We start from the raw sequence: 25,641 nt of genomic DNA, 5'->3' as shown, positions 1-25,641 counted from the left end.
AACATTAATTAGAACTTTATTTGGACTTTCACTACAATTATTATTATTATTTTTTTGAAATGGTCTTGGAATGATTCAGAGTTTAATTCAATTTTCATTCGGTGGACTATCGCTGTCTGAACTTGATGTATCTGCATCAAGCACCTTGTTTTGTAGCAGATTATCAAACGCATCTGAAAAATTAATTTATTTTCATGAGACAAAAAGTATAACTATTTGGAAGTTCCGATTTTACCAGCAAACTTTTCAGCGTATGCTAATCTTTCGTTTCGTGACCACGTTGCCGTTGTTTCTTTGAAAGCCATGACTTCTGTCAAAAGTTGTTCAAATCCAGACAACTCTGCTTCAAGAGTGTCAACGCTAACCATTTTATCTTCTTCTGCTGCAAGAAATTTTTATTTTTATCAATAAGTTATTGGAAACACTTATTTACTACAAAATTGTACCTTCACTTTCGTCATGAGGAATTTTTGATTGAGGCAACTTGCGTTTCATATCAACATTGGACCAAATTATGGCACGAATTGTTTGCAAAACCTCATCATAGCCAAGTGGATCGTGATGGCTGTCAGCTGCACATTGATCATCATCATCAGTGTCACGCTTTCGCTCCAACTCGATAACGTCCAGTACATTGCTAAATTCTTTGCTCTCTTTGTAAGTGATTCCATCTAATGAATTGTCATACAGTTCACTGCACAACAAAATGCCAAATTCAATGTTATTTCGTTCGATAAAATTGGCATAAACGGGTAGCTTGTGCAAGAAATCTTTCTGTAAAAAATTTGTATGAAGGTAAATGATTTCTAAATTTCTATTTGTTCGCACATGAAAAATCTTACGTTGTCCGAATCGAAATAAACGATCACACCTTCGATGCGATCCAATAGTTCAACTGGTACCAAATTAATATGGTTTGATTCGTGCGACAGAAAAACGAGATCGTTTTCATAATATTTTGTACAATTGTGAAATTTATATCCCAAAACATTATTGCCCAAATCGATCGTGTTCTTGTCGGATGATTCTTTGCGGAGATCTAGATAAAACAAATATTGAGTTTATTTAAAAAAAGATATATCGATAATTGGCAATAGGTTATAATAAGTTTAATCTAAAATTCAGCGCTTACTGTCGATAATCTCTTGAGATCCCTTTTTTGCGCCTTCTGAACAAACAATAATGATTGGTAGCTTTGATTCACTCATCGCTTAACATTGATTTTACTTTAAAAAAGTGAAATATTTTACAATCTCTTCTTTCCACGGAGTAGCGAATTCCACCGTATGAATGTAAATTGCATAAAATATTCTAATAGTTTGACAGTTTACATTGATATTGTTTTTCTCCGTTTTTGACATCATATTATCCATAGACATTTTAACGGATATGACAATGCATAGATTAGACATTTTAACGGATAATAATGTTCTACAATAATAATTAATAATAAAAAAAAATTTCAACATGCAAACACATAATCAAATAAAATCAAGAAACTTTGAAAATCTTGAAAAAAATTGAATTTTCAATTATTTATACAATTCGTTTGATAAATACTATTTCATGGACTCTTATTTGACTGGAAGCGACCGCTTCCAATGTCAAATGGTTGGTTGTAGAAAATAAACACAGAGAAAACTATTGCGCTGTATCGAAATTTGTCATAGACATTTCGATTCAGTACTTTGTGGAGCACACTTGGAGACAGAGCAATATTATTTGCATTGTGATTGGGATAGTATAAAAACATTCTGTTCATTGTTTAGAAGCTTGTTAATAAGTTAATTTGGATTCACAAATAAAAACTATACACAGATTTAATATGATATGATTGGAAGCTCTTCATCATTCAGCGTTTTGATCATACAAGATATAAATAAAAATTGCGGTGAGAGAGTGAACATATTTTTATGGGCAAATGTGATTTGTTTATCTAGATTTGCATATTTTCCATATTTACATTAATTAACTTCAAGTGTTTGCATCAAGAAATTTGGTGCTTTCACGTGAATATTTTGAATAAATTATCATTCATTTGGATGTAAAATCAATAGATTCATTTGGAAAAAAATGAAGAAGTAAACATCTGATTTTGAATTAAATATTATTAGATCGAATAAAAAAATAAATTCAGGCACAACTGTTTTGAATGAAGTAAAAAAAGTGATTAAGAAATCTTTCAAAATCATTTTTTCCCTTTTCTTGTTTATAGTACCATAGCAAAACAAAGAACATACGATTTACGGAGCGAACGAGAATGTCACCGTTCTATTTCTATCCAGAGTGGAGGTCTTAAAATATAAACAAACGCTGTGTTACTTGAAATCTTCAAGGGTTAGAATATACTTGAACGAAAAAGAGTATATTTAGCTAAATAAATTTTCATTTACAAATATCAAAACAATCTATAGGAAAGCCAATCGTTTTCAATAATTCTTTGACTTCAACTTCAAGAATAATTTTCTCCAAGTTTCAACTAAGTTTACAATCTGGTTACATTTGTGGAATTCTATGGCACAAATCACAGACGTGATGACGAATGAAAAAACGACAGGTAAGATTTTTAAACTGACAACTAAACATCAACTGACAACAACCGTAGAATATTGTGAATATTATTTAATTACCAAAATACTCACCCCAACCCATAGATGATAACGGAATTTTTTTAGAGGGGGGTGATGGAAAAATCCATGAGGGTCCCTGACGATGTCAAAAGTTTGTAGGAAATGAGGATAGAATCGTGTTTTTTTTTTGCTCTACACTTTTTTGGCGAAAAACCCAAACAAATCGAAAGAATTTTCTCGGTGTAAAAAAAAAAGTAAAAAAAAAACAAAAAAGATCCTCATTTCCAAAATTGTTCAGGGTTCCTAAATTTTTTTTAGAGGGGGGTAATCCGAATCCTAGGAACCCTCGTCATCACCTATGCCCTCACCAAATTTGAAGAAATGTCAATAAAAAATTTGAGTACCTTCCATCAACATTTTCGATTTTTGGCTCAGAAACGAAAATGTTGTATGGTATGTGCACCATTTTCAAGAATGAATTTGAGAGAAATACATACATTTATACGCGTCAAATTTCACTATCCTGAGAAAACGGTTTTTTGTGTGTGATGTATGAGGCAAAACGCTATACAGAAACCATGGGTCAATCTGGAGACCGTCCCCGTTTAAAAATGTTAGGTCACATGCTTCGCGCATAAACAATGTCGCGCAATGCATTCATTTAATGAAGGAAGAAAAGAAACAGTGTGGAAAAGTTATACTTACGTATAAAAGTTCCATTATATTTGATTACGCTAAAATCTTATTAAAATGCATTGAAATAGTAGAAACATAAAAGAAATTCCATTAAAAGACATTTTCAAAGAGTTTTTTGGCGATGGGACAAAAGCTTCATTGTATTGCGTTTCATTATATTGGAGATAGCAAAGATGTTCACTCATTAGATATAATATCATGTGATTAATAAAGGCGCTATAGGCGGCACGATGTCGAATCACTTTTTTGACTTTGTAAAATATTAGCTTGCCTAGCAATGTTAGCCATGTATCGATCGCGATTTGAATATGTTCCTTTTTGCGCTTTGAACATCATTAATTCGTCGTTTCGCTTGATTTGCGAGTTCTCTCTATGAAACTTAATGAAACAACAATATACGTCTACTCATACATATTGTTTTTTTTTTAAATTCATACGTGTTTAAGCAACTACTAAAATGTTTATCGACAGTTTTTGTATATTTGAAACATCCATTTTTTCTTTCTAAAACAAAATTTGAGTTTTTTTTATTGTTATTTTTATCATTAGTCTATTTTCATTTTGTTGTCAATATAGCTGAACATCACGTACATTTTGATCAAACGACTTTAAAAGAGGAGGACTTTGAAACGGAAAGTTCTTCCGTTACATATCAACAAGTTGGAAAAAATATTGTAGACGTGCATCTGGGATTTTTACAGCACAATCATCGATATTTAATTGAATTGCATTTGCCAGCCAATTTATTTAAATGTCAACCGAATGTTCCGATTAATTTAGTTGCTGATAATAACATAACACCAAATGTTCACTGTAAACTAGCTGCTGATCGAGTCACCGAACTACTTAGTGATAGCGAAACAGAAAAATTCTTTGTAATTAAGGTCGAGTATTTTGCCCATAAAGAGAAATTGCTTCGTGAAGAATTGAAACTAGTGAATGCAAATAACTTGGAAGAATTGCTAAAATTATTTGTATCGGCACGAGTTCTGGGCAAAGGCAAAGGGACGCCAATGTTAAGAAATGGAATACATTGCTTGGGCTATGAAGCCACTGGCGAATCGGATGGCGAATCATCATCAAAGTCAGATCATAATCAACCGCCAATATTGGTTTCTGCCGGTGCAAATAAATAATTGATTAATTAAAACATTACTTTCATTTAAAATCACTGCATTTTTATTCTATAATATCACGTTCTAGTTGAAGAATGCAATTTTTCTTAGACATATTATTCAGAATTCAATCAGATATTAACACACGAAGATAAAGCAACGAACAATTTAATTGGAAATTCAAACAAAATCGATAAAATTTTAATTTCTAATTAATAACAGCTATATACAGCAACTTGCAAACAAAAACAAAGGAAACAGAGAAACAGAGATACAGATAAAAAATATATGGACGTTATTTGTTCAATGAATCATAGAAATAAAGAATAAATTGGTTGATATATTAAAATGAACATGAAAAACATTAATTGGTTATTATCAATCACAAATAAACATATAAATTTCAACAATCACTGTTGAGAGAAACAGTTTGCTGGCATTTTTTACAATCAAAAATAAATTTGTCTCGAATAAACTTTGAAATGATTATGCACTGGATTGTGTATTTTTTTTATATCCTTCGAGTATTCAATGTTCATTTATAATTGATAGATTGTAAATTGATGACTTCTTGTACAGAAGGCGAACCCAATACATTTCAGTCATATTCCATAGCTTTCACTATTTGTGCTTGCACTTGTGTTTGATACTTTGTTACTATTTGAATAACTTATCGTGATTGTATTGCTTGGGCGTCGGACAAAACTTATAATTAAATGGTTTATTTAAATAGTTTTCATTTGTGATTGTGGTTTAAAATTGTAAACAAAAATGTTCAATTATGAATTATGGTGTATTAAATTCAGTAGTAAAATCTTAGTTAATTGAATTTCCCCAATTATTTTAAGTGTCTTCTTAACATCCGATACATCACAATCGTATGAATCAAAAGTTGTCAATTCCTTTTTAAATGGTTTTTCTTATGATGATAAGAGATGCATTTACTAGATTTAATTATATACGCATGTAGGACTGTAGGTTGAATTTTATTTCCAAATCAGGCCTGCTCGTGAGCCCAAATTTGGACATTTGTTTTATATTACATTAAAAAAATACATGCAACTCATTTAAAAAATGTGCTAAAAAACCTTTTTATCCTAAAATAAATTAACACCAAGCACAATTTTATTGCAAAAAGTCTTTTTTTATGTCTTTTTTATTATTTTGAAATTATTTTAAAAACCCAATCTTAACAATATACTTAATCAAAGTTGATAAATTTAGCAAAATACTTACACATTTTCATTGCATTTTTAACACCTTAAAACTAAATCATATAATTTGATAAAAACGGCTCTTATATTTTTTTTTGGTGTATGTATTTTCCTATATAATTCTCCTTCAATTTCATTTAATTCTTCAAATATTGTTTTTTTCTTTCTGTTTTCAAATATGTATGTATCTAGTGTAAACAAGTCATTATATTTGACAATGCATCTTTGATATAGCATCGGTGAACACTAGACAGTATGCGGTTCACGAGCCATTGATATGAACTTAAATTCATATTCACATTCTTCTCTCTTTAGCTTTTGAATAGTACGGTACGTCGGTGTTGAACTCATCTTGATTGAAATACATTTTTCACCAAATTTCTACAAGGTTTTGCTAATTTCTTGCATTTTCCAAAATATTTTATTATAGGATTCATCCATCACATCAAAATGGTTGCCCAAAAGAAACAGGTAAGAATATTTGAAAAAAAAAAAAAAAATAATCACCATTAAACAACACCACGTTGTCATATGTGTGGTTTTATACTGAAAAGTGAGGTTAGGTCTAGTTTAATTGTGAATAAGATATTAATATATCGGGTTTTCTTATTTTTTATTGCGTGCAACAGAAAAAAGCTTTGGAATCCACCAATGCCCGTTTGGCTTTGGTTATGAAATCCGGCAAATTTTGCTTGGGCTACAAACAAACCTTGAAGACATTGCGTCAAGGCAAAGCAAAATTGATCATCATCGCCAACAACACACCACCGCTCAGGTAATAAAAATAGACTATTGAGAAATAGAGTTTTCTTGCAATGCCGATACAACCGATTCGTTTTGAAACCATATGGAGTCGTGAGACTGAGAAGTATGTTTTCAAAATTTTTGAAATAGCTCAATGGTCGCATAGAGATCATAGAAATGAAACAAGATGTTTCGTTTATTCAAATTTATGGTTATCTAGCGTCATGAATATTGTCAAGAAGAAAACCTATGGAGTAGTCCCACGATGAGCATCGATTCCATATGGTTTTGAAGCAGATTCGACTGTTTCAATAATGTAAGTGAACATGATTTTTTTTTATTTGAATATATTGAATTTCGCTCCGTTTATATGATGAACATTTATTTGCTACTTCTGAGTTTTTGTGACGATATATTTACACTAGAGACTCTTTCTGATTTTTTTCACTAAATTTAACATTACTCATCTATGCGCTTGGATTAGAATTTAATTGAAACAAATCATTTATATTTTCTTTGTACAGAAAATCTGAAATCGAATACTACGCTATGTTGGCCAAGACCGGTGTTCACCACTACAGTGGCAATAATATCGAATTGGGAACTGCATGTGGTAAATACTTCCGTGTTTGTACCATGTCAATTACTGATCCAGGAGACAGTGACATCATCCGAACAATGGAAGTAAATGTATAATGAGATATGTTGGTTTGATTAATAATGGGCAAATACAAAAATAAATTTCATTGTTTTTTCAAACAGAATAAAACCAAAAGTTCTTTTCTTTTTTTCTTCTACGCGAGGAACATTTTCCAACGTTAAAATATACTAAAAGCGTTAATAAGTAAAATTTTAGCAATTTTCATAGAACATCAAACAATTCACATAGTTTTATTTTATACTAAAACTCATGTGAAAATTTGACATAACCTCACAATGTCATGATATAGAAGAAGAATTACGACAACGACGTTTGGTAAGCGAAATGTCATTTTCATAGACTTTTTATAGCAGAGGCGAGAGCCAATAAGAGCCCAATGAAAAACTTAGTGAGAGTGAGAAAAATATGGCGATGATTGGAAAAAAGAAAAGTGAAATCAGTCAGTATGCATTGTGAATTTTCCAATAAAGATAATTAAATATTTATTTGGAAACATTTTTCCTTATTTTTTAAAAATAAAAAAAGGAAGAAATATTTTAGCAATTATGTTCTAGTCAAATTCAAATTAATTCTCCTCAATTATCCTTTGGTTTTGTGGTATCTTTTGTAGAATTGGAAATCAAATCAAAGAGAGTGAAGAAAGTTTCTATTTCAGCATATTACATAGAATGTGTATATGTATGTATAGTGTTTGTTGCGCGTAGTTTAATATAAAGATTACTCTTGTATTCCCTGCGAGGAAAAAAAAAAAAAAACACACAAAATCTAAACACAAAAGTGCGTTTAACCTTTATTATATTTTTTATAACACATCGCTAAAAAAGAAAAATATTACAAATTTTTTTTCTGTAAATAATTTAGGAGAAATGCACTGAAGATGGAAACCATAAGGCAGGAATTACTATCCAAATAGTTTTTAGTGTGCAATTTCGGACGAGATTCAAGCAACATTTTGAGTTGCTGCAAACTAAACGCGTAATAGTGATTATTTTAAATTGGTATTTATTGCATTGCTGTTTATGGAATGGCAAATGATATTAACCAAACAGGTGACTATGGGACGAATATACGATATGAGCCACGGATGTACGACATAGAAGTTATATTGAGTATGATAGACATATCGGCAGATCGTCTAGAAGACTTAAGAACACAATGCGCTACCAGTGCCGAGCTAACCCAGCAAGAGATTCGTACACTGGAAACTAAACTCGTGAAAATGTTCTCCGAATTGTTGATTACCAAGGCTAAACTGCCAAAAGCAATCACATCAACTGGTTCAGAACTTAAACAATGGTTACGCGTTGTAGGCCTTAGTCAAGAATCACTCGATGTTGTATTGCAAAGAGTGAATACGTTGGAAATATTACTAGATAAAAATGATTGTGAACTTCGCGGAATGTTGAATTATAATTTGAATATTAGAGAAGAGGAGGTGCGTCGTTTTTTACGAGCAATTTTCAACTTGAAGCGTTGCCGCGAAGCAATTACAGTCGGTACAAATGAACCAATTGAATTATTTTGGGATTCATGGGATCGACATCAGAGTACAGCAAGTGCATCTCCACGTTCATCTCGTTTAACATCTCGTTACCAACAACATCAACAATATAACCGTATGGTTAATTCAATCGCCGAAAATCACGTTCAAACAGTAGATATCACAATACGTGATAAAGACACAACTGTCGAAAGGCAAAATCATTTAATTTCACCCGAAGATACCAGTGCCAGCACATTAACACCATCCCCATCACCACCAAATTCACCGAGCTATGCACTAATTGCCGCAAAAATTATCAAACGAAATGGCACTCCACCAACGAGAAAAAGGAATCAAGCCATAGTAGTAACAATGAATCAATCGATGCAACCTAATAACTCGTATCATCAATATTCGTATCAGCAGCAATTTACCCCTCCCACGACCAGCCCACAATCACATGTTTTGAATAACATTGATCAAAATTCACTTCCGAAATCCCGTTCACAAGAATCAAAATGGATGGATGGTGGCAGTGTACAAGATGTAAATCGAAGCAGTATTTCGAGCACAAATAGTGTTTCAGTTAACTCAACAAATCCATCAAATGCGATTCATAAACTCGATAACTTCAATTACTCGGTATCCATTAATAATACAACTGCGAATTTACCAACGCCTAGGCGTGACAGACTACACACCGAACCAAACCCCGAGCATTTCAATGACATAGCCGATAACAGTTTGACGGTGCCTCGATCACCATGTACGCCTATCATAATTCGTGGTATGGCTCACATGATTGCTCATCGTTTTACAAAGAAATTGAATATGATGCATAATTGTTATTTGTGCAATAAGGTAATAATACTCTGTAAAATAGAAGGGATTAAATTAATTAATTAATTTTCATCTGTAGGATTAATTTTAAAATGCAAATCTATAGGATTAAGTTTAAATACTTACTAAGAGTAGGTATAATTAGACCACGATTACATCCCGCACAATACCCAGGGCTTATGTCCGAGAGTCATAATCGCTTCTTCTAATTGGTATATCAAAAAGCGGTGTAGCTCGTGTATTATGCGCTGAATAGTAATAATTCCAACTGTTTGATAAATGAATGGTCTTCATATCTCCATGTATAATTCTAAAGATGAAAGATACTTGCGCCACTCTTCGTCTCTCCTCTAGCGTTATCATTTGTAGAATCAGCCATCTTTGTTCATATTTCGGAAGCCTGTAACTGTTCCAGTTCATTCTCCTTAGTGCAAATAGTAAAAGTTGTTTTTGTATTGACTCTATTCTTTTGCACATATTGTCGTCGTGTGGATTCCAATTTTCGATAATTGGTAATACCCCTCCTAGGTATAGAGTGAAAAAAAAAACTTGAACGGATAGAGTCGGTCCATTGGACCGCCCATACAAAATGTATGAAAAGTCTATGAAATGAACAAAATTATATTTCTTTTTTTGTTGAAATTTTCATTATAATTTTTTTTAAATGGGAAAAAAAGTTGAAAATAAATAATTTATGACAAAATTAATTGGAATCTGATGATGCAGTTCATACGGACGCTTTTTGGTGCAGTTCGTACACATCGCAATTTTTTCGGAATGTTCACCACAAACATTTTTCATACATTTGCTGCACTGTGTTCGCGTCTTTCCATTGATTTTAGTGGGACATAAATGACATACACTTTTTTTATCTTGTTTGGTTTGCTTTGTTGAAGTTGACGGTGCTGTTGAACTGTGCTCAGTACAGCTCGATGCGCTTTATTAAATCCATAAGTAGATCTGCGTGCTATTTGATCATACACCAATGCTTCTGATAATTCGATCAAAAATTTCTTGCGTTGAAATGAATATCGATCTCGTGTAATTCCATGTTTTGCATTATAAACAATGAACGCAGCGAGTCCAAAATGTGGAGTCCATATACATTGATCAAGTTCATGAAGAAAGGCCAACGATTTCTGCCTCGTTGACATGAATAGCTATGACACAGTTTATCTGAATGATCAACGCCACCTTTTGTGCTGTTATAAAATGTATTGATTACATCTTCAGAACCCACACTTTTGATCGACAGCGAACGAATCATGTTTGTGTTTCTTAGCTTATATACACATATACACAAATTCTTTCTTTTTTATTCTTTGCTACATTGCTGAATCTACTCTATATGCACCGTTTTATAACGCAAAATTCAGAATGTGCACTGTTGACAGTTTTGAATTGTTTTATTTTTTACTGTTTATATGAGGTTTTCATGCATTTTGTATGGGCGGTCCAATGGACCGCCACTATACGTTCTAGGTGAGATTTGGTTTTTTCAAATGTCCACAACATATACAATTATTTTATGATAGAAACAGTATGCACATGAATTATAATCTTCTGTACGAATAATATACCCGAGAAATTTTGAATTTTTTTAATTTACTTCGATTTTTATTCAATTTTTTCAAAAATTTCGGTCCAATGGACCGCCTCTATACCTAGGGGGGATACAAATGTAAATTTGTAAGGCGTTTTTGTCCATGAGTCGACAAAATCCTTGCCGTAGAACTTTAACCAAGCCAGTCTTGATTTGACACTAGCTGTGACATGCTCAGCATTGCTCAGTGTGTGATTTGAAATTCATTTGCACATCAAGCAACACTACCAAGTCCCTTATTACGAAAACTATTTCAATTTGAACGCCTATGTTGTATTCGTATTCATGATGATATGAAATGATCTTTGTTAACATTTCATTTTCATAAATTGCGTCCATAATAATTCGCTAAACGATGCAAGTCATTTTGAAGAGTCATTTTTTGCGCCATTCATTTCGCTTGCGATAGCCGATCATGTGATTATATTGACGAATGTGAATCGAACGAGTTTTTCGGTGCGATTCTCCTTGTTTGGATCAATGTATCATTGGAACCAGGATAAGCCACTCCATCCGTTTGAATCGATTTTTGGAATTTTATAGTGTCATTTTGTGGTGTTCTTTCGATGGCATCAATGTCAAAATTCTTTCAATGTTCTTTCACCTCGCGCAATGTAGCCTCTCTATTTCGTTGGTAATCATGAATGTACCTGTTGTATGATTGACGAGGAAATCAATAGAAATAACATTGTTTAGCGAATGAAAGAAAAATGATTGTGTGCAACCGATTGATTTGAAATAATGTAAAAATATTAATAACATCAATTGCCTCCCGTCGTCATCCTTAAAAAATATGCTCGAGTCGAGCAGCTCGACAATCTCCGGAACAAATTTGATGCAATTCATATTTTAGTATTTCAATTAGATGCGGATTTGGTACGCCTCTGATTTATTTTTGAAAAGATATTCCATGGTGTCGTTGATCTGTTGCTTGGTTGCAATTTGGTGCACAAAAAGCTTCCGAAGATGAGAATATGCTATCACGTTTTAACGTTATTCTTGAAATTTGTGTAGTAAATTTGTGATGCGTAGTTATATTTGCAATTTTCTCAATTTTTGGAACTCTATAACGAAATATTTACGACACAAACAGTAAATTATTCTGCACACCTTGAATCCAGAGTTCATTACGCCATCTTCATTATTATTTATTATTTATTTATACACCGTCTAATCACAGACTGAATTTATCACAAAATTTGTACAATATCGTTCACAATGAAACACCACCCGATCGTATACCCAGCCACCAGCCTTCTCGACTTCGGAGCAGCAGATATCGACTGTGTTCACTGTTTTAATTTCTATATAATACATATAAATTAAAAGTTAAATTTTTCACCGATCAAATATCGCATTTTCCAATTTGACAATATTGTTTCTAAAGATGTGTCTTGATGCCGATTCTAAAAATGTTTCTCTTATCAAGTTGAAGTTTCTACAAGCTACGTAAAACGGCTGATTATGTGCATAATCCGATGAAAATTCCCTAACTCTAATCAGTTCTGTACTTCTTAAATTTCTTTGGTTTTCGTCATATTGCAGTCTTGTATATACAATTTTATTTCTAAGTGAACTAGACACTATTTTACCCAAAAGGAGATCATAAATTAAAAATACAGAGGCATTTATACGCCGTCTCCAAAGCGGTTGAATATTTAAAACACCACATCTAAATTGATACGGTGGTAGCACAAAATTTTCTCAATTTTTCCCATATCACATAAATTAAAAATAAATCTCAATGCCCATATCACAAAATCTTTCTGGATTGGTTCTATTCTATTGGAATGGATACGGTGATATGGTTGCCAAACAATACTCGCATACTCTAATTTTGATCTGACTAGTGAACAATATAATATTTTAGCAGATTCAATTGTAAACTTATTCTTTAATGTGCGTTTGATGAAACCAATTGCCCCATGTGCACTGGCTGTAATCGCGTCGATGTGATTGACAAATGTTAGCTTCGTGTCGAATACAACTCCCAGATCCTTGTGTAAATTGATCCGTTCAAATGTATGTTGGCCGTTGTTGATCGAATAATCGTAGGTAACTATGTTTCCGCTTTTCGAATATGTCATAACGAAACACTTCTTCAGGTTCAAATGCAAGCTATTTTCAGTACACCAGTCGCTCAATTGATTAATGGCATTCTGAAAAATGATGGCATCAATGGGCGATTGTATGGTGCGGATCAATTTCAAATCATCTGCAAATAATAAAACAAGTGCATCTTCGCTATCAAAATTTTGCGTCGCTCGGAAAAAGTCATCGAAGAAGTTTTTATCTACGAATTGACTGAAATAATTTTCGATTTCAATGTATCAATTGCCATGAAAATCGTGTAATGAAAACTGTTAACACCCAAAATAAAATATCACGTCATTTCTAGCACATAATCGCTGATCAAATAACGAAATTCATTTGTCTTCATTGGTCGACTATGTTTCAAGCTTTTTTTGCACTTTTCTTTATGGTTTGCTTTTCACTATTTTTTTTCTTTTTTACTGGCTTTGGCTTAGAAGCTGACGCTGCAGGCTTCAGTTTCTTTCCAGCTATCGTGATCGTTGATAGTACACCGAATATCCAAGCAATCAAATGTTCACCTGATTCTCGACTTGTGTCTTAATTTTATTCCCCTTTTTCGTCTGTTTGAATGAAAAGGGGAATAAAGAATAAGACTTTTCTTTTGTACAAAAATACATATACTTTCTTCGTGTCTCGTTTCGCAATTTGTTTTGTGTTTTCGTAACTGACGCACGGTGTCAAAACCCCACTATGCCACTTAGATAACGATTTTTAGTTAAATTCTGAAGTAATATATACGCTCTTTATCAATTCGGAAATGAATGAATTCTCCCAGTTCTACCTTCGAAACAGGATGAAATTCAGATGGCATATAATGTTTGCGCCACACCCAAATTAAATCCATTTTCGACGAGAGATGACATGAATATGCATCCCTATTTTAAGTATCAATTTTTTCTTAGCTTTATTGACATTAATTCATACTTAACTTTTTAATGAACTCTTTTTAATTTTTCTTCTTTCTAAGACAATGTTCATCGGACTGAAATGTAAAGAGTGTAAATATCGATGTCATAAAGAATGTGAACCATATGTAAGAAAATAAAAAAAAAATACCAAAATTAGATATAATTGCTTTATTTCTTCATTTCAGGTACCTCCAAGCTGTGGTTTGCCCCCAGCATTTATTGATGAATTTAAGAAAACCTTACCATCAGACGTATTTTTGCCAAACACATCACCGAACATGGTAAAATCAGGTGGTTTTCTTTCATCAGCCCGAAGAGATCGACATCGGTCGCAGGCATTTACAAATCAATATATTGGTGCACCAGATAGTAGTTCGGCTGGTTCGAGTTGTTCTTCGCCATCAAGTCCAGCTTTACTAATGGTTCCACCTCATACTCCGGCTGCTTCGAAACAAACACAGTTTCATTTTCCCGATCTTGGTTGTGATATTGTAAAACATCGCCTTACTGATCAAATTGATATGGCCAAAGAACAACAAAAACGTGTCGCTATCGATCGTACATTTTCAACTGGTTTGACCGATACAACGCGTAGTAACGGAAGTGACAAAACAGATAAAACAATATCATTGTCCGGTTCAATAAGTGCTAGCACAGACTCCGTACGCTCTGACTCGACAGAAGAACGTGGTAATGGGCATTGGCCACGTCAAAATAGTTTATCACTCAAAGAATGGGATATACCATGGGAAGATTTAAAACTTCTCGAAGAAATTGGATCTGGCCGTTTTGGTACAGGTAAAATATAAAAACCACAGTCAAGACAGTTATCCTTACATTCGACACTTATCTTTACAGTCCACCGTGGCCTCTGGCATGGCGATGTAGCTGTTAAATTATTTAATGAAGGATACTTAGATGATGAGCATGCATTAGAAGCATTTAAACTCGAAATTGCAACATTTAAGAAGACTCGACACGAGAATTTAGTACTTTTTATGGGTTTTTGTATGAAGCCACAAGCAATGGTTACCTCTTTATGCAAAGGAAATACATTATTCACGCACATCCATTCTAGACGTGATAAATTTAATTTGTATCGCGCCATTTTGGTTGCACAGCAAATTTCGCAGGGCATGGGTTTGTATATTTTTGAGCTAATATCATTAAACGAAAATTAGTTAGTGTTATTTTCATTTGATTTGATTTAATTTCCATTGTATTTTTACATATTGGTCCATCACATGTTGATTAATTTCTATTTTTCTTTTTTGATTGATTCCCAGGTTATTTACACGCGAAAGAAATTATTCACAAAGACTTGAAAACAAAAAATATTTTTTTGGAAAATGGCAAAGTCGTCATCACCGATTTTGGTTTATTTAGTACAACGAAACTGCGATATGCACCGGCCGGTCTATTCATTGAAGAAAATATGCTATGCTATTTAGCACCCGAGCTAATAACCCAATTACGTGCTGTTCGACCAACTAAGGAAAATTTGCCATTTTCCAAAGCAAGTGATATATTCGCATTTGGCACAATTTGGTACGAATTAACCTATATTTTCATGAAAATCTTCTAGAATTTAAAAAAAAGATTTGTCATAACCAGTGTTGGGTAAAGATATTAGATAAGATGAGATACCAGATAAGATGCCAGATAAGATGATATCTTATATCTTATCTTATTTTTGACGAATATATCTCATCTTATCTAGATAACTAAGTTTTCTTTCGATATCTTGGTGGTATCTTTAGATCTTTTTAAGTTATTTTGAGATTTTTACGAAAAAATTCAAAAATTTTTGGAAAATATATCTTATAAAATTATTTATATGAAAAGATAATGAAATTATCTAGATACTTTTGAATATCTAGATACTTAGAGTTATCTAGATACTTTGAGTATCTAAAGTCCAAAATTTTTGTGATTTTTTCTGCGTAAAAATATCCTTGAAAGTATCTAAGATACACCCAAGATATTATCTTATCTTTGCGTTTTTTTAAGATAAGATATGGTATCTCACCTAGATAAATTTTTTGCCAAACTAAAAAAATCTCATCTTATCTAGATACCAAAAATTTTACAATTACCCAACACTGGTCATAACCCCTTTTATATATAAAGATATATAAATAATATTGGTATACAAGTAATATTGTGGCTTGGGCACACATAAGAGAGAAACTATAGTCGCGTTAACGTGGATTCATTACTCTCATAATACTTCATAATATATATTTTGGAACAATTGTTGGCGGATCAAAATTGGGGTCGGATTTGTGTGTAGTTTCAGTAATATTCAACGTCACAATGGAATGAAAAAAAGAGAAAAAAAACAATAAAATTAATTGGATTAATATGAAAAAAAATGAGATCACTCATAATTATCAATATGCAATAAACTCCACTTACCGAGTACAATTTATACCAAGAGGTAACTCGTACTTCGACAAGGCCACAATTTATCAAGCCTAGCGGACTAAAAAATAATTGTTATAAACTAATTTCTAAATTATAATTTGATTTGATAATTGGCTGCAGATGTCCATTGTTGACATTCTGATTCTGGCCTCGATACAACGGCAATGGCTGATTTCAACACGGCGTGGCCTCCGTACATTTGGATGAATTGTCCGCTTGAACACCACGCATTCACCTACCGAATGATATATAACAAAAACACTTTACATGTATAACAATTGATTCACAATTTGTATCAATTTCAATTGATTCCATACCGTTGTAGAGGATCAGCTTCGCTGCTGCGATATCACGATGCCTTGCTTTGAAGAAGCGTTGTTTCTTTGACACCAACCGACCTGCATTCGATCCATCTCGAAGAGTTGCAGCAATGACATCGCCCATATCTCGTATCTCGCGCCACATTCGTTCAATTGTTCGTCGCATTTGTAGTAATCGTTTGCTCACATTGGTTACAATGAGTGTTGGTAAGCCAACAACTGGATTTGGAACACAACCCACACATGTCCTGTATCGATCACGTCGAGTTGCTTGTGGAAATCGTTTGAAACACAATAGACAATGTGGTGATGTCATGTACTCATCGACCATTCGAATGATGCAATTGCCACGTTTTATAATGGCTGCAAGCAGCTTCCGTGTGCCTGGACATCGCACATGTTTCTTGATCTTAATCGGCGAATTGGCTGGTGTTGATCCGCTGGCTCCCATGTAGAAAATTGATGGTTGATTGAGAAGCATTTTGCATGCCGTCTTTTCGATTGCACGAACCGATTCGATATGCTTGTCCAGTGATATCGCTTGCTGGATATACGCAAATTCACCTAACAAAATGAGAACAACAAAAACAACATTGTATTCACAATCACTTTCATTCATTATCAAATGGCAAATTTACCTCTTCTTTGGTATGCAAATCTCGTCGTACGGAAGCGTTCCACGTATGCATACCCGGATCACATCCAACAGCTTATTTCAACTCGTTGCTATCATACAGTGCCTTGATTTCGTCATCTGTTTTCTCGACTAGTGATACTTTCGGTTTTTTGTACATCAACGATACAGATACGCCATCGGAACAAATTTGAGAATCGAATTCCTTTTTGTTGTGCACAAGTTTGAGAATTTTCTCCACATCGAAGAATAAATTCCAACTTAGTTAATTTTGCACTTGCTAGAATGCAGTACAATGCGTCGGTGCACAACGGCACAACAATAAAGTTTTTTATTTGCCAACCAACGCAATTCATCCAATAGTTCATCCAATCGCATATCACGTTCAACGTCGCCAATTGCGGTGTTTCGACGACGATAAGTATAATTGATAGCATTTTTTATATCTTCATCGTCGTAGTATGGCAATTCGAATTCGATCAAACCGTACAAATTTTTGAAATAATTGTACTTGATGGCGTAGTCGTTGATTTCGAATGCTCTCATTTTAAAAAACTTCCGCAATGGAGACTCGCAATGCGTTGTCAGGTTTGTTTTGACGTTGTCGCGATACTGCTCCCTCAAATATTTAAAACCATTCCCGAACCCATCCTTTGTGGGCCAGTGCATCGTCGAAAATTTTGCGGAAACCAGGTAACATAAGCGATATGTTAGCAATGTTATCGACAAGAACGGCCTTAAAACAGTTGTGTATGATCGTTGATGGTTCATCGATTTCAAAAAATCATAGTTGAAATCGTCGAGTACTTCACTGACCTATTCAAGAAACATAGAACACACATAGAGAGAGAGAAAGAGAGAGAGAGAGAAACAATCAAATCAATTCATATAAATACAATGGATCGCATAATGCCGAAAAAAAGACGAAAAATGAATTTTGGTCAAAGCAATGTGTGTACTTACCTTCATCAAAAATAGTAACGATGCAAGGCATACGAAACGATTGCGACAATTACATCCCGATATCTTTCACGGATAATCGATGGCAGTCCCTACTTTATTGACCTTAGGTCGACGTTTGGAACAGCCTTCTTGTGACGACTCATTTTGCTGCCTATTTACACTCTCTTAAAAATAAAAAAAAGTAAAAAGAATTACATTAAATCATGGTATAAACTTCACTAAATCACTTTGAAAAAAATCTAATCTTTTGCAACATACATTAAAATCACATGAAAGGAATCATTTGTATAAAAAAACTAACACGATGTGATGCGGTGCGATGATTAAAAGGCGAATTTTTGAATGTAAACAAATACTGTTGGCTTCGTGTGAATGAATCATTATAATTGAAATAGAAAATTAAAACTTAACGTTATGTTGGGTCGGGTTCACATTGTGCTGTGGAATGTGAAAACTACACACATAATCTTTTATTTAACACGAAAATGACCACCAAAATGGGTTTTGACCGTTATGGGGTTTTGGCGTTACATTTTTCAACGTTAAAATGGATGATAAACGTTACAAATTGGTTGCTTGTTTATAATATTATAAACATGAAAGTTCATTTTTTGTAGTTATCCCCCTATTGGCATCTTCTATATATTATCCTATATTTTTCTTTTATTTTTCACAAATAATCCTATATAATTAATTTATTTGGTAATTTCAGGTACGAACTACTTTGCGGTGAATTTCCATTCAAAGGCCAAGCCGCAGAGAGCACAATCTATCAAATTGGTCGTGGAATGAAATATACATTGGCCAATGTTCAAGTCTCACGTGATGTCAAAGATATTTTAATGCTTTGTTCGGCATATTGTTCAGCTGATCGTCCTGACTTTGCAAAATTGTTAACACTTTTAGAGCGTCTACCAAAAAAGAGACTAGCTAGAAGTCCATCACATCCGGTGCAACTATCACGTTCAGCTGAATCAGTATTTTAAACCATAGGAAATTAAAATGACAACAGAAAGCATTTCAACATCGAAACCCGACTGTATATATATATTTATTTTATTGAATTTAACGCCAATTCACACAACCTACTAAATGTCACTTTGAAACACTGAAACCATTGTGAAAAAATGTATAAAATCTAAATTATAAACAATAGCAAAGTCATTGCACAGTGTTACACGGACAAAGTATCCAATTGATTATTATTATTTCACATCGTATGTGAGTGTCTATTTGTGAATTTGTAATGTATATGTTTAATAAATTGCAGTGAAATAATGAACTTTAAGGAAAAACTTCAACACATATAACTAAAATTAATTTTGTGATTTACCTATGTCTAAATTATTCACTATTTATTTTAAATAGGACTTTCAACATCTCATTATATAAAAGAAAACAAAATGTATGCATTTAAATTTCATATTTAGTTTAATTAAAATTAGTTTTGTTCGTACACTCTTTTTAATTTATAGAAATAAATCAATATTTAAATATTTATTAAAATTACCTATTTTATTGTATTTTAATTTTGAAAAATAGAATTAAACTTTACATTTTTCCAAATCATAACTAATTCTCTTCAACTAGTTTAACTTAACATTAAAATGTTTATGTTTAATGTTTATTTTTGTTTTTTTTTTTAGGCGGTACCGGTACAATTATTTCTACCGGGTACATATTGATTAAATCAATTTCCATGAAAATAAAATTTACTTTGTTGCTATTTGATGGTAAAACTTTGAAATTTTCGGCGATATATTTTTTCGTTTTATTTTGACATTGATCATTAGTTTGACAGTTGAATATTGAGAACAGACGGCGCTGCATTACTACAACACAAATCAGGTGAATGACAATAGATCAATATGAATGTCACTTATATGAAGAACAATGTTCTAGTGACGCCTATGAGGTAATAAGAATTCACAAAACTAATAAACAAACATTGTCTGTGAAAATTAGAAATAAACAAGAGAACTTGAATATTATATTTAAAGCTGCAACATGGAATCGAATGATATTCAAAGTGTGATTGAGTTATCAACTATACGTCTTGAGGCATTACGGACACAATGTTCATCTAGTGCAGAATTAACGAAGCAAGAAATTCGGACGTTGGAAACAAAATTGGTGAAAATGTTTTCAAAACTTTTAATTACAAAAGCACAAAATTCCAATCGATATTCGAAAGGATCACAACCAACTGGTTCTGAGTTGAACCAATGGCTGAAAGTTATTGGTGAGTAAAATATAATATATGTACTCTGAATATGATTTTTAAAATAACCTTTACATGCAGGCTTGAGTGAAAATGCTTTGGCTGCAGTTTGGCAACGAGTCAGTACATTAGAATTACTATTGGACAAAAGTAACACTGAACTACGGCAACTGATCGAAAATAATCCGAGTATTGATGAAAATGAGATTCTACGGTGGCAACGTGCAATGTTTAACTTGAAAAGGTATTCGGCTTTCGCTATTTGTAAAAAAATATTTAATTCAATTTATAATGATAGATGATCAATTTATTGATTCAAAAAAGGTTCCATCAATATCAATCAAAAACTGTGAAGAAAGAACCGGAGCCATCTGATTTATCGTGGACATATTGGAATGGACAAAATTGGAATGGATATATTCAAGTATCACCAGAACATGTGCAAAAAGCTGAGGCATCGAATGTGGAGACTGAATTGCACCTTAATGCTCATAATGATACAAATCAATTGCCATTAACTCCATTCAAAAGAGGGCCACTTATAGCACATCGTTTTACTAAAAAATTTCGAGCATTAAGTACAACATGTGACTTTTGTAATAAGCAAATTGGTTTAAAAATTGGATTAAAATGTGTTGAGTGCAAGTATAGTTGTCACAAAGATTGTGAACATATGGTGCCTCCATCCTGTGGTGTTCCCGCTGAACTAATGAGTGAATTCAAACAAACGTTTATTTTAGAAAAATCGAATCATTTGCCACCGGCATCACCGGACATTGTCGATGCTGGGAATGGATTTTTCTTTTCAGCGCCAAAATCAAATAGTAGAAGATCAATCGTTCTCCAAACAACTGAACATATAACGCCAAATTCGGTCATTAATCATCGAAGATCATCGAGTACGTTGGCAATTCTGAAAAATTATTTTGAGGAATTGTCATTAGGGGCGGAGCAAAAGAAGGAGCAAACGATGTATCTCGATGAAACTGTAGAGAAGCCAATAGCTGAGACTCTTTCGCATAGATCTGCTGAATCAATATCGTTAAATGAATCGATTGCCTTGAGCATTGAGTCTGTGCTATCTGATTCAACCGAAGATCGTCAATCGGAATGGGGTAATTTTTTTAATATTAGCTAAGCTCTAGATATTAAAGAGGTGGAGAAAGTGAAATCAAACATAGGTCATTAGTATCCATTGAGATTCATTCACATCAGTCATTATTGAAGAGTTGAACATCCCTTGATATCGACTCATTTTTCGTTCTCAAAATGTTTTCGTGTCGTTGTAAAAATGCATCTGTCGGATTGCTCGTTGAAAATGTCTTATTATTACATTATTTTATATTGTGTTTGAGGGAAATAGACTCTCAGATCCACGTAGATCGCGATCCTTCGCAAAATGTTTTTTTTTTGTTGCATAAATGGGGTAAAACTCAGAAAAACTTCACACATTGAATTTTTAAAAAAATCTGACAACGCCAGAATGTTTGTATGCTATCAGATAACAACTGCCTAGTTTTTCCTGATTTCTATAGCAGGTACAATATTTTTTTGCTCAATTTTCAAAATTTTTAAATAGTCGATTTTGAGAAAAGAGTATTTCAATTACATTTGGATATGCTATATCCCTGGGAAACCTATTGAAAACCCTATCGATTGGAGTCGACACCTCTGTCTATTTTCTTTCGGATTTTGGTTGCCATTCTTTGACTATGGCTATATTTTAATACATTAAACGCGAAAAAAAATTGAAGGTACGGACAAACAAACACACATAAATACAGAATGAGAGACTGGCTATAGTTATAAGTTATAGAAAAATATGTAAGATTCACGAATATGACGTTTTTTTTACATAATTGAAGTCACAGGTCAAGCAAATGAAATTTGATTAAAAATTTCAATTTTTTCAAAAAAATTAACACATTTTTTCGTAAAGTCAAAAGCACTCATCAAACAAAATAAACAGATAATCTCTATTCGACATCCTCAAGAGGTTACAGGATGAGTCGGACAATTTCAGTAAAATCTTAAAAATTGGAGAAAATTTTGTTTTGTTTGTTCATATTTTTGAAAACTGTTCAGCCATGATCGGACCCTATTATAGCCAGTAAAATAAGTAAAAGTGAAATTCAAGTTTCACTATATTTGATTGCTCTGGAATAAAAACAGCATATTAAAAACCAGATGTTTTTTAATATAGATTTGTTATTGTAATTGATACAAACTACAACAACAAATGTATGTAAAAAACGTCTTGTTTCGCTTTGATATGCAACCATTTAATATGCTGATTTTATTCTAGAGCAATCATTTGTGATAAGTCTTATGTTCACGCACGAAGAAAGTGAAAGATTTTGAATAAAAGGCCCTTATGCCTTATGCATATATTAACACTTGTTACAATCACTTTTATGATCACCGCCTATTATCACCTACTTTTATAATTGATACTTTTTTTTGGTCATTTTAGGTATACCCTTTAATGACATCAAAATTTTGGATGTCATTGGTAGTGGGCGTTTTGGTGTTGTCAAGCGAGCACATTGGCATGGAGGTAAAGAAAATATAGTTAAGACTTACTATAAATTTGATGCGACTGATGATTGTCCTTTTACAGATGTAGCAGTTAAACTACTTAATGCTAACTATTTGGATGATGCACAATCGCTGGATGCATTCAAAATACAAATCGCTACATTTAAAAATACTCGACACGATAATCTGATTCTTTTCATGGGTTTCTGTATGGAGCCTCAAGCTATTATAACATCTCTTTGCAAGGGAAACACGTTGTTTACTCACATTCACTTGTTACGTGAAAAATTCAATTTGGATAAGGTTACAAATATTGCACTTCAAATTTCGAATGGGATGAGTTATTTACATGCAAAAGAGATTGTTCACAAAGATCTGACTACCAAAAATATCTTCCTTGAAAATTACAAGGAGAATTACAAGGTTGTGATTACTGATTTTGGATTATTCAGCGTCAAAAAACTTCGATATAATAATGGACTTCATATTCCATTAAACTGGTTATGCCATTTAGGTAACGATTTTTTCTTGGCTTTATTGACAATCTATAGTTAACTTTCTAATAAACTCTTTTTATTTTTTCCTTCCATTGTGACGTTAATACTGGAACTACACATTTGCGGTAAAATGGATGTATTTACGTAAAAAATTGTTTCTTGGGCTAATAGCACCAGAGCTTATTCGAAGTTTAAAACAAACAAAAAGAGTTCATGATGAACTGAAATTTTCAAAAGAAACTGATGTTTTTAGTTTTGGTATGGCGTAGAAAATTTAAAATATCTCTTTCGAATCTCGAAGAACCAGGCCCTCGGCGATTAAATATTTACTGTGTCACTCATATACACAGTGTGTCGCAAAGAAACGTAAACTTTAACGAAATACCCCATATTAGTGGTGCCATCTATTGAGGATGATATGCGTTGGAAAAGTCCATCCCTAATTGACATGATGTCAAAGTTTCATGAGGATCGGACCACTAACATCCAAGTTATTGCGTCTTAACTGACAGTATGTTTGCGTCATCGGTCGAAGGCCGAAAATTGAACACGGAACTGTTATATAAATTCGTTCTCATCGGGAAATGCACTCGTTGGAGAGATGGCGCCACTGATATTGGATATTTCGCTAAAGTTTACGTTTCTTTGCGACACACTGTGTACAATAATACTATTGTAAAATTTACAATCATATAGAATAGGCTAGAGTCATGAATGTAGTATATGTACTACTGTAGAAAAATATGAGCAGAGCATTTCGAAGGAAACCGTTGAAGGAATTTCATCATCCCTTTTATGGCTAAATAGGTAAAAAGTGAAAAGTGCGAGAGGTGCGTGTCCACCTTATTATGTATCACGACAATGTATACATCAAAATTTAGTGCAAAATTTAATTTGATTTAAAATTTCTTAGATTGCTTTGGATGTTATCGTAGAATAATGAGGACTTACACTGATGCAGTTATTTCATGTCAATATACCTCTTTATGCAAAAGAAATCCAAAAAAATACAAATCGCCAAAGTGACTTGAGGTATCATTGAACAATCCAACAAATGGACACTAGTAGTTATTGTACCGCGCTCAAACTTGGCATAGAAGTGCACGAGAGATGGACCTATTTAGCTATAAAAGGGATCATGAAATTCCTTCAACTGTTTCCGTTAAAAATGCCAAAATCCTGCTCATATTTGTCCACAGTAGTACGTTCGACAGTGTATTTGACCGCCTGGTTCTTAAGCAATGTTGTTTACTAAAGCAATTTCAAATTTATTTGTGGTCATTACGTTACAATTTCTTTGTGATTTGCCTCCTGTTGGAATCTCTTATATATTCTTAGACATTTTTCTATTATTATTTAATAAATTATTATTGCTTTTTCTGGTCATTTTTAGGTACGGTGTGGTACGAGATATTATCGGGAGAATTTCCTTTCAAACTACAATCGCCACATTCGATCATTTTCCAGATTGGCTCTGGCATGAAACAAACACTTGCCAACTTACAAGCAACACGAGAAGTGAAAGATATTTTGATGTTGAGTTGGGCCTTTCAATCAGACGATCGCCCAGATTTCAATAAACTCTTACAGTTACTCAAAGAACTACAAATTACAAAAAAACAAATGCCAAGAACCCCCACCAGAAAGGTGAATCTATTTCTCTGGGCTGAATCAGTATTTTAAACATATTACTCTTTTCTTTAAAGTAAAATGAACTTCTAGATCATTTAAAATTTTAATAAATAAAACAGTACACATTTAAATTAAAAATGATCCAATAGGCAATTTTTGTAATTTATCGCCTAGGGGGCAGACACGTGGAATAGGATTAGACTTTTAGTGTAAAGATTCGAGAAATTGCAATGAACTAGCAACGTCTGTGAATGGATTCGCGTGGAATAGCGAAACAGTGCATGGAATAGCAAAAATTGTTTCACTTCAAATCCATTTGACATTTCTTTTGACGTTTATTGATGGATTAGTGGAAAAGTGCGGAATAGCAGAATTAACATTTTTGACGAAAACAGTGCATGGAGTAGGAAAAATAGTTTCGATTTCACATTTGTGTTTTTGGATTAGTGGAATAGCTGGATTAGTAATTTATATAGTGGAT

General features: G+C 33.0%; 5 protein-coding genes and 1 long non-coding RNA gene across 10 annotated transcripts; 4 read left to right on the top strand and 2 right to left on the bottom strand.

Annotated features, from left to right (window-relative positions):
- On the bottom strand, positions 1 to 1,323 carry LOC116349927. 2 transcript variants are annotated; one of them, XM_031781590.1, is made up of 5 exons: positions 1,133 to 1,323; positions 843 to 1,039; positions 447 to 774; positions 236 to 379; positions 1 to 173 (listed from the first exon to the last, which is right to left on the bottom strand). In XM_031781590.1, exons 1-5 carry the CDS (start codon positions 1,206 to 1,208, stop codon positions 88 to 90), a joined length of 831 nt encoding a protein of 276 aa, XP_031637450.1. In that variant the 5' UTR covers positions 1,209 to 1,323; the 3' UTR covers positions 1 to 87. The 2 variants fall into 2 exon arrangements, with proteins under 2 accessions (XP_031637450.1, XP_031637449.1); XM_031781589.1 differs by having other exon boundaries at positions 236 to 382; positions 1,133 to 1,322.
- Positions 1,324 to 1,665: 342 nt separating this feature from the next.
- Positions 1,666 to 4,434, top strand: LOC116349890 (UPF0687 protein C20orf27 homolog). Of its 2 annotated transcripts, XM_031781528.1 has the most exons (4): positions 1,666 to 1,891; positions 2,216 to 2,337; positions 2,415 to 2,557; positions 3,843 to 4,434. In XM_031781528.1, exons 3-4 carry the CDS (start codon positions 2,515 to 2,517, stop codon positions 4,400 to 4,402), a joined length of 603 nt encoding a protein of 200 aa, XP_031637388.1. In that variant the 5' UTR covers positions 1,666 to 1,891; positions 2,216 to 2,337; positions 2,415 to 2,514; the 3' UTR covers positions 4,403 to 4,434. The 2 variants fall into 2 exon arrangements, with proteins under 2 accessions (XP_031637388.1, XP_031637389.1); XM_031781529.1 differs by having other exon boundaries at positions 2,216 to 2,557.
- A 1,400-nt stretch (positions 4,435 to 5,834) lies between these two features.
- LOC116349875 (60S ribosomal protein L30) lies at positions 5,835 to 7,114 on the top strand. The gene is made up of 4 exons (XM_031781503.1): positions 5,835 to 5,925; positions 6,026 to 6,066; positions 6,225 to 6,370; positions 6,864 to 7,114. The coding sequence occupies exons 2-4, from the start codon at positions 6,046 to 6,048 to the stop codon at positions 7,033 to 7,035; spliced, it is 339 nt and encodes a 112-aa protein (XP_031637363.1). The 5' UTR covers positions 5,835 to 5,925; positions 6,026 to 6,045; the 3' UTR covers positions 7,036 to 7,114.
- Positions 7,115 to 7,411: 297 nt separating this feature from the next.
- On the top strand, positions 7,412 to 19,636 carry LOC116349855 (kinase suppressor of Ras 2-like). Of its 2 annotated transcripts, XM_031781460.1 has the most exons (8): positions 7,412 to 7,439; positions 7,611 to 7,777; positions 7,862 to 9,344; positions 13,988 to 14,053; positions 14,114 to 14,726; positions 14,787 to 15,068; positions 15,215 to 15,476; positions 18,985 to 19,636. In XM_031781460.1, the coding sequence occupies exons 3-8, from the start codon at positions 8,025 to 8,027 to the stop codon at positions 19,256 to 19,258; spliced, it is 2,817 nt and encodes a 938-aa protein (XP_031637320.1). In that variant the 5' UTR covers positions 7,412 to 7,439; positions 7,611 to 7,777; positions 7,862 to 8,024; the 3' UTR covers positions 19,259 to 19,636. The 2 variants fall into 2 exon arrangements, with proteins under 2 accessions (XP_031637320.1, XP_031637321.1); XM_031781461.1 differs by having other exon boundaries at positions 7,423 to 7,678.
- On the bottom strand, positions 15,871 to 18,432 carry LOC116349856. Its single transcript, XR_004201959.1, has 5 exons — positions 18,273 to 18,432; positions 17,314 to 18,125; positions 16,673 to 17,239; positions 16,347 to 16,590; positions 15,871 to 16,157 (listed from the first exon to the last, which is right to left on the bottom strand). It is a non-coding gene; the product is annotated as an uncharacterized LOC116349856 (long non-coding RNA).
- A 468-nt stretch (positions 19,637 to 20,104) lies between the features above and the next one.
- On the top strand, positions 20,105 to 25,306 carry LOC116349943 (kinase suppressor of Ras 2-like). Of its 2 annotated transcripts, XM_031781623.1 has the most exons (8): positions 20,105 to 20,187; positions 20,273 to 20,514; positions 20,575 to 20,737; positions 20,818 to 21,608; positions 22,967 to 23,050; positions 23,114 to 23,545; positions 23,700 to 23,786; positions 24,922 to 25,306. In XM_031781623.1, exons 1-8 carry the CDS (start codon positions 20,141 to 20,143, stop codon positions 25,209 to 25,211), a joined length of 2,136 nt encoding a protein of 711 aa, XP_031637483.1. In that variant the 5' UTR covers positions 20,105 to 20,140; the 3' UTR covers positions 25,212 to 25,306. The 2 variants fall into 2 exon arrangements, with proteins under 2 accessions (XP_031637483.1, XP_031637484.1); XM_031781624.1 differs by lacking the exons at positions 20,105 to 20,187; positions 20,273 to 20,514 and having other exon boundaries at positions 20,633 to 20,737; positions 20,792 to 21,608.
- Positions 25,307 to 25,641: the final 335 nt, after the last annotated feature.

This window comes from Contarinia nasturtii, unplaced genomic scaffold (genome assembly GCF_009176525.2).
Source record: "Contarinia nasturtii isolate CC-2019 unplaced genomic scaffold, AAFC_CNas_1.1 Cnas_scaffold_3175, whole genome shotgun sequence".
NCBI lineage: Eukaryota > Metazoa > Arthropoda > Insecta > Diptera > Cecidomyiidae > Contarinia > Contarinia nasturtii.
The sequence above is the reverse complement of the archived record's forward strand: the minus strand, read 5'-3'. Positions and strand labels throughout refer to the sequence as shown.

Coding starts and splice junctions, on each gene's coding strand:
- LOC116349927 (XM_031781589.1), bottom strand. CDS start 1,208: ATGAGTGAATCAAAGCTACCAATCATTATTGTTTGTTCAGAAGGCGCA. Junction 1,040..1,132: donor ATCTCAAGAGATTATCGACA/GTAAGCGCTGAA, acceptor TGTTTTATCTAG/ATCTCCGCAAAGAATCATCC. Junction 383..446: donor TCCTCATGACGAAAGTGAAG/GTACAATTTTGT, acceptor AATTTCTTGCAG/CAGAAGAAGATAAAATGGTT.
- LOC116349890 (XM_031781528.1), top strand. CDS start 2,515: ATGGCACAAATCACAGACGTGATGACGAATGAAAAAACGACAG. Junction 2,558..3,842: donor GACGAATGAAAAAACGACAG/GTAAGATTTTTA, acceptor TTGTCAATATAG/CTGAACATCACGTACATTTT.
- LOC116349875 (XM_031781503.1), top strand. CDS start 6,046: ATGGTTGCCCAAAAGAAACAG. Junction 6,067..6,224: donor TGGTTGCCCAAAAGAAACAG/GTAAGAATATTT, acceptor TGCGTGCAACAG/AAAAAAGCTTTGGAATCCAC. Junction 6,371..6,863: donor AACAACACACCACCGCTCAG/GTAATAAAAATA, acceptor TTCTTTGTACAG/AAAATCTGAAATCGAATACT.
- LOC116349855 (XM_031781460.1), top strand. CDS start 8,025: ATGGCAAATGATATTAACCAAACAGGTGACTATGGGACGAATATACGA. Junction 15,069..15,214: donor GCAAATTTCGCAGGGCATGG/GTTTGTATATTT, acceptor ATTGATTCCCAG/GTTATTTACACGCGAAAGAA. Junction 15,477..18,984: donor TTCGCATTTGGCACAATTTG/GTACGAATTAAC, acceptor TGGTAATTTCAG/GTACGAACTACTTTGCGGTG.
- LOC116349943 (XM_031781623.1), top strand. CDS start 20,141: ATGAATGTCACTTATATGAAGAACAATGTTCTAGTGACGCCTATGAG. Junction 20,188..20,272: donor GTTCTAGTGACGCCTATGAG/GTAATAAGAATT, acceptor TTATATTTAAAG/CTGCAACATGGAATCGAATG. Junction 21,609..22,966: donor AGATCGTCAATCGGAATGGG/GTAATTTTTTTA, acceptor TGGTCATTTTAG/GTATACCCTTTAATGACATC.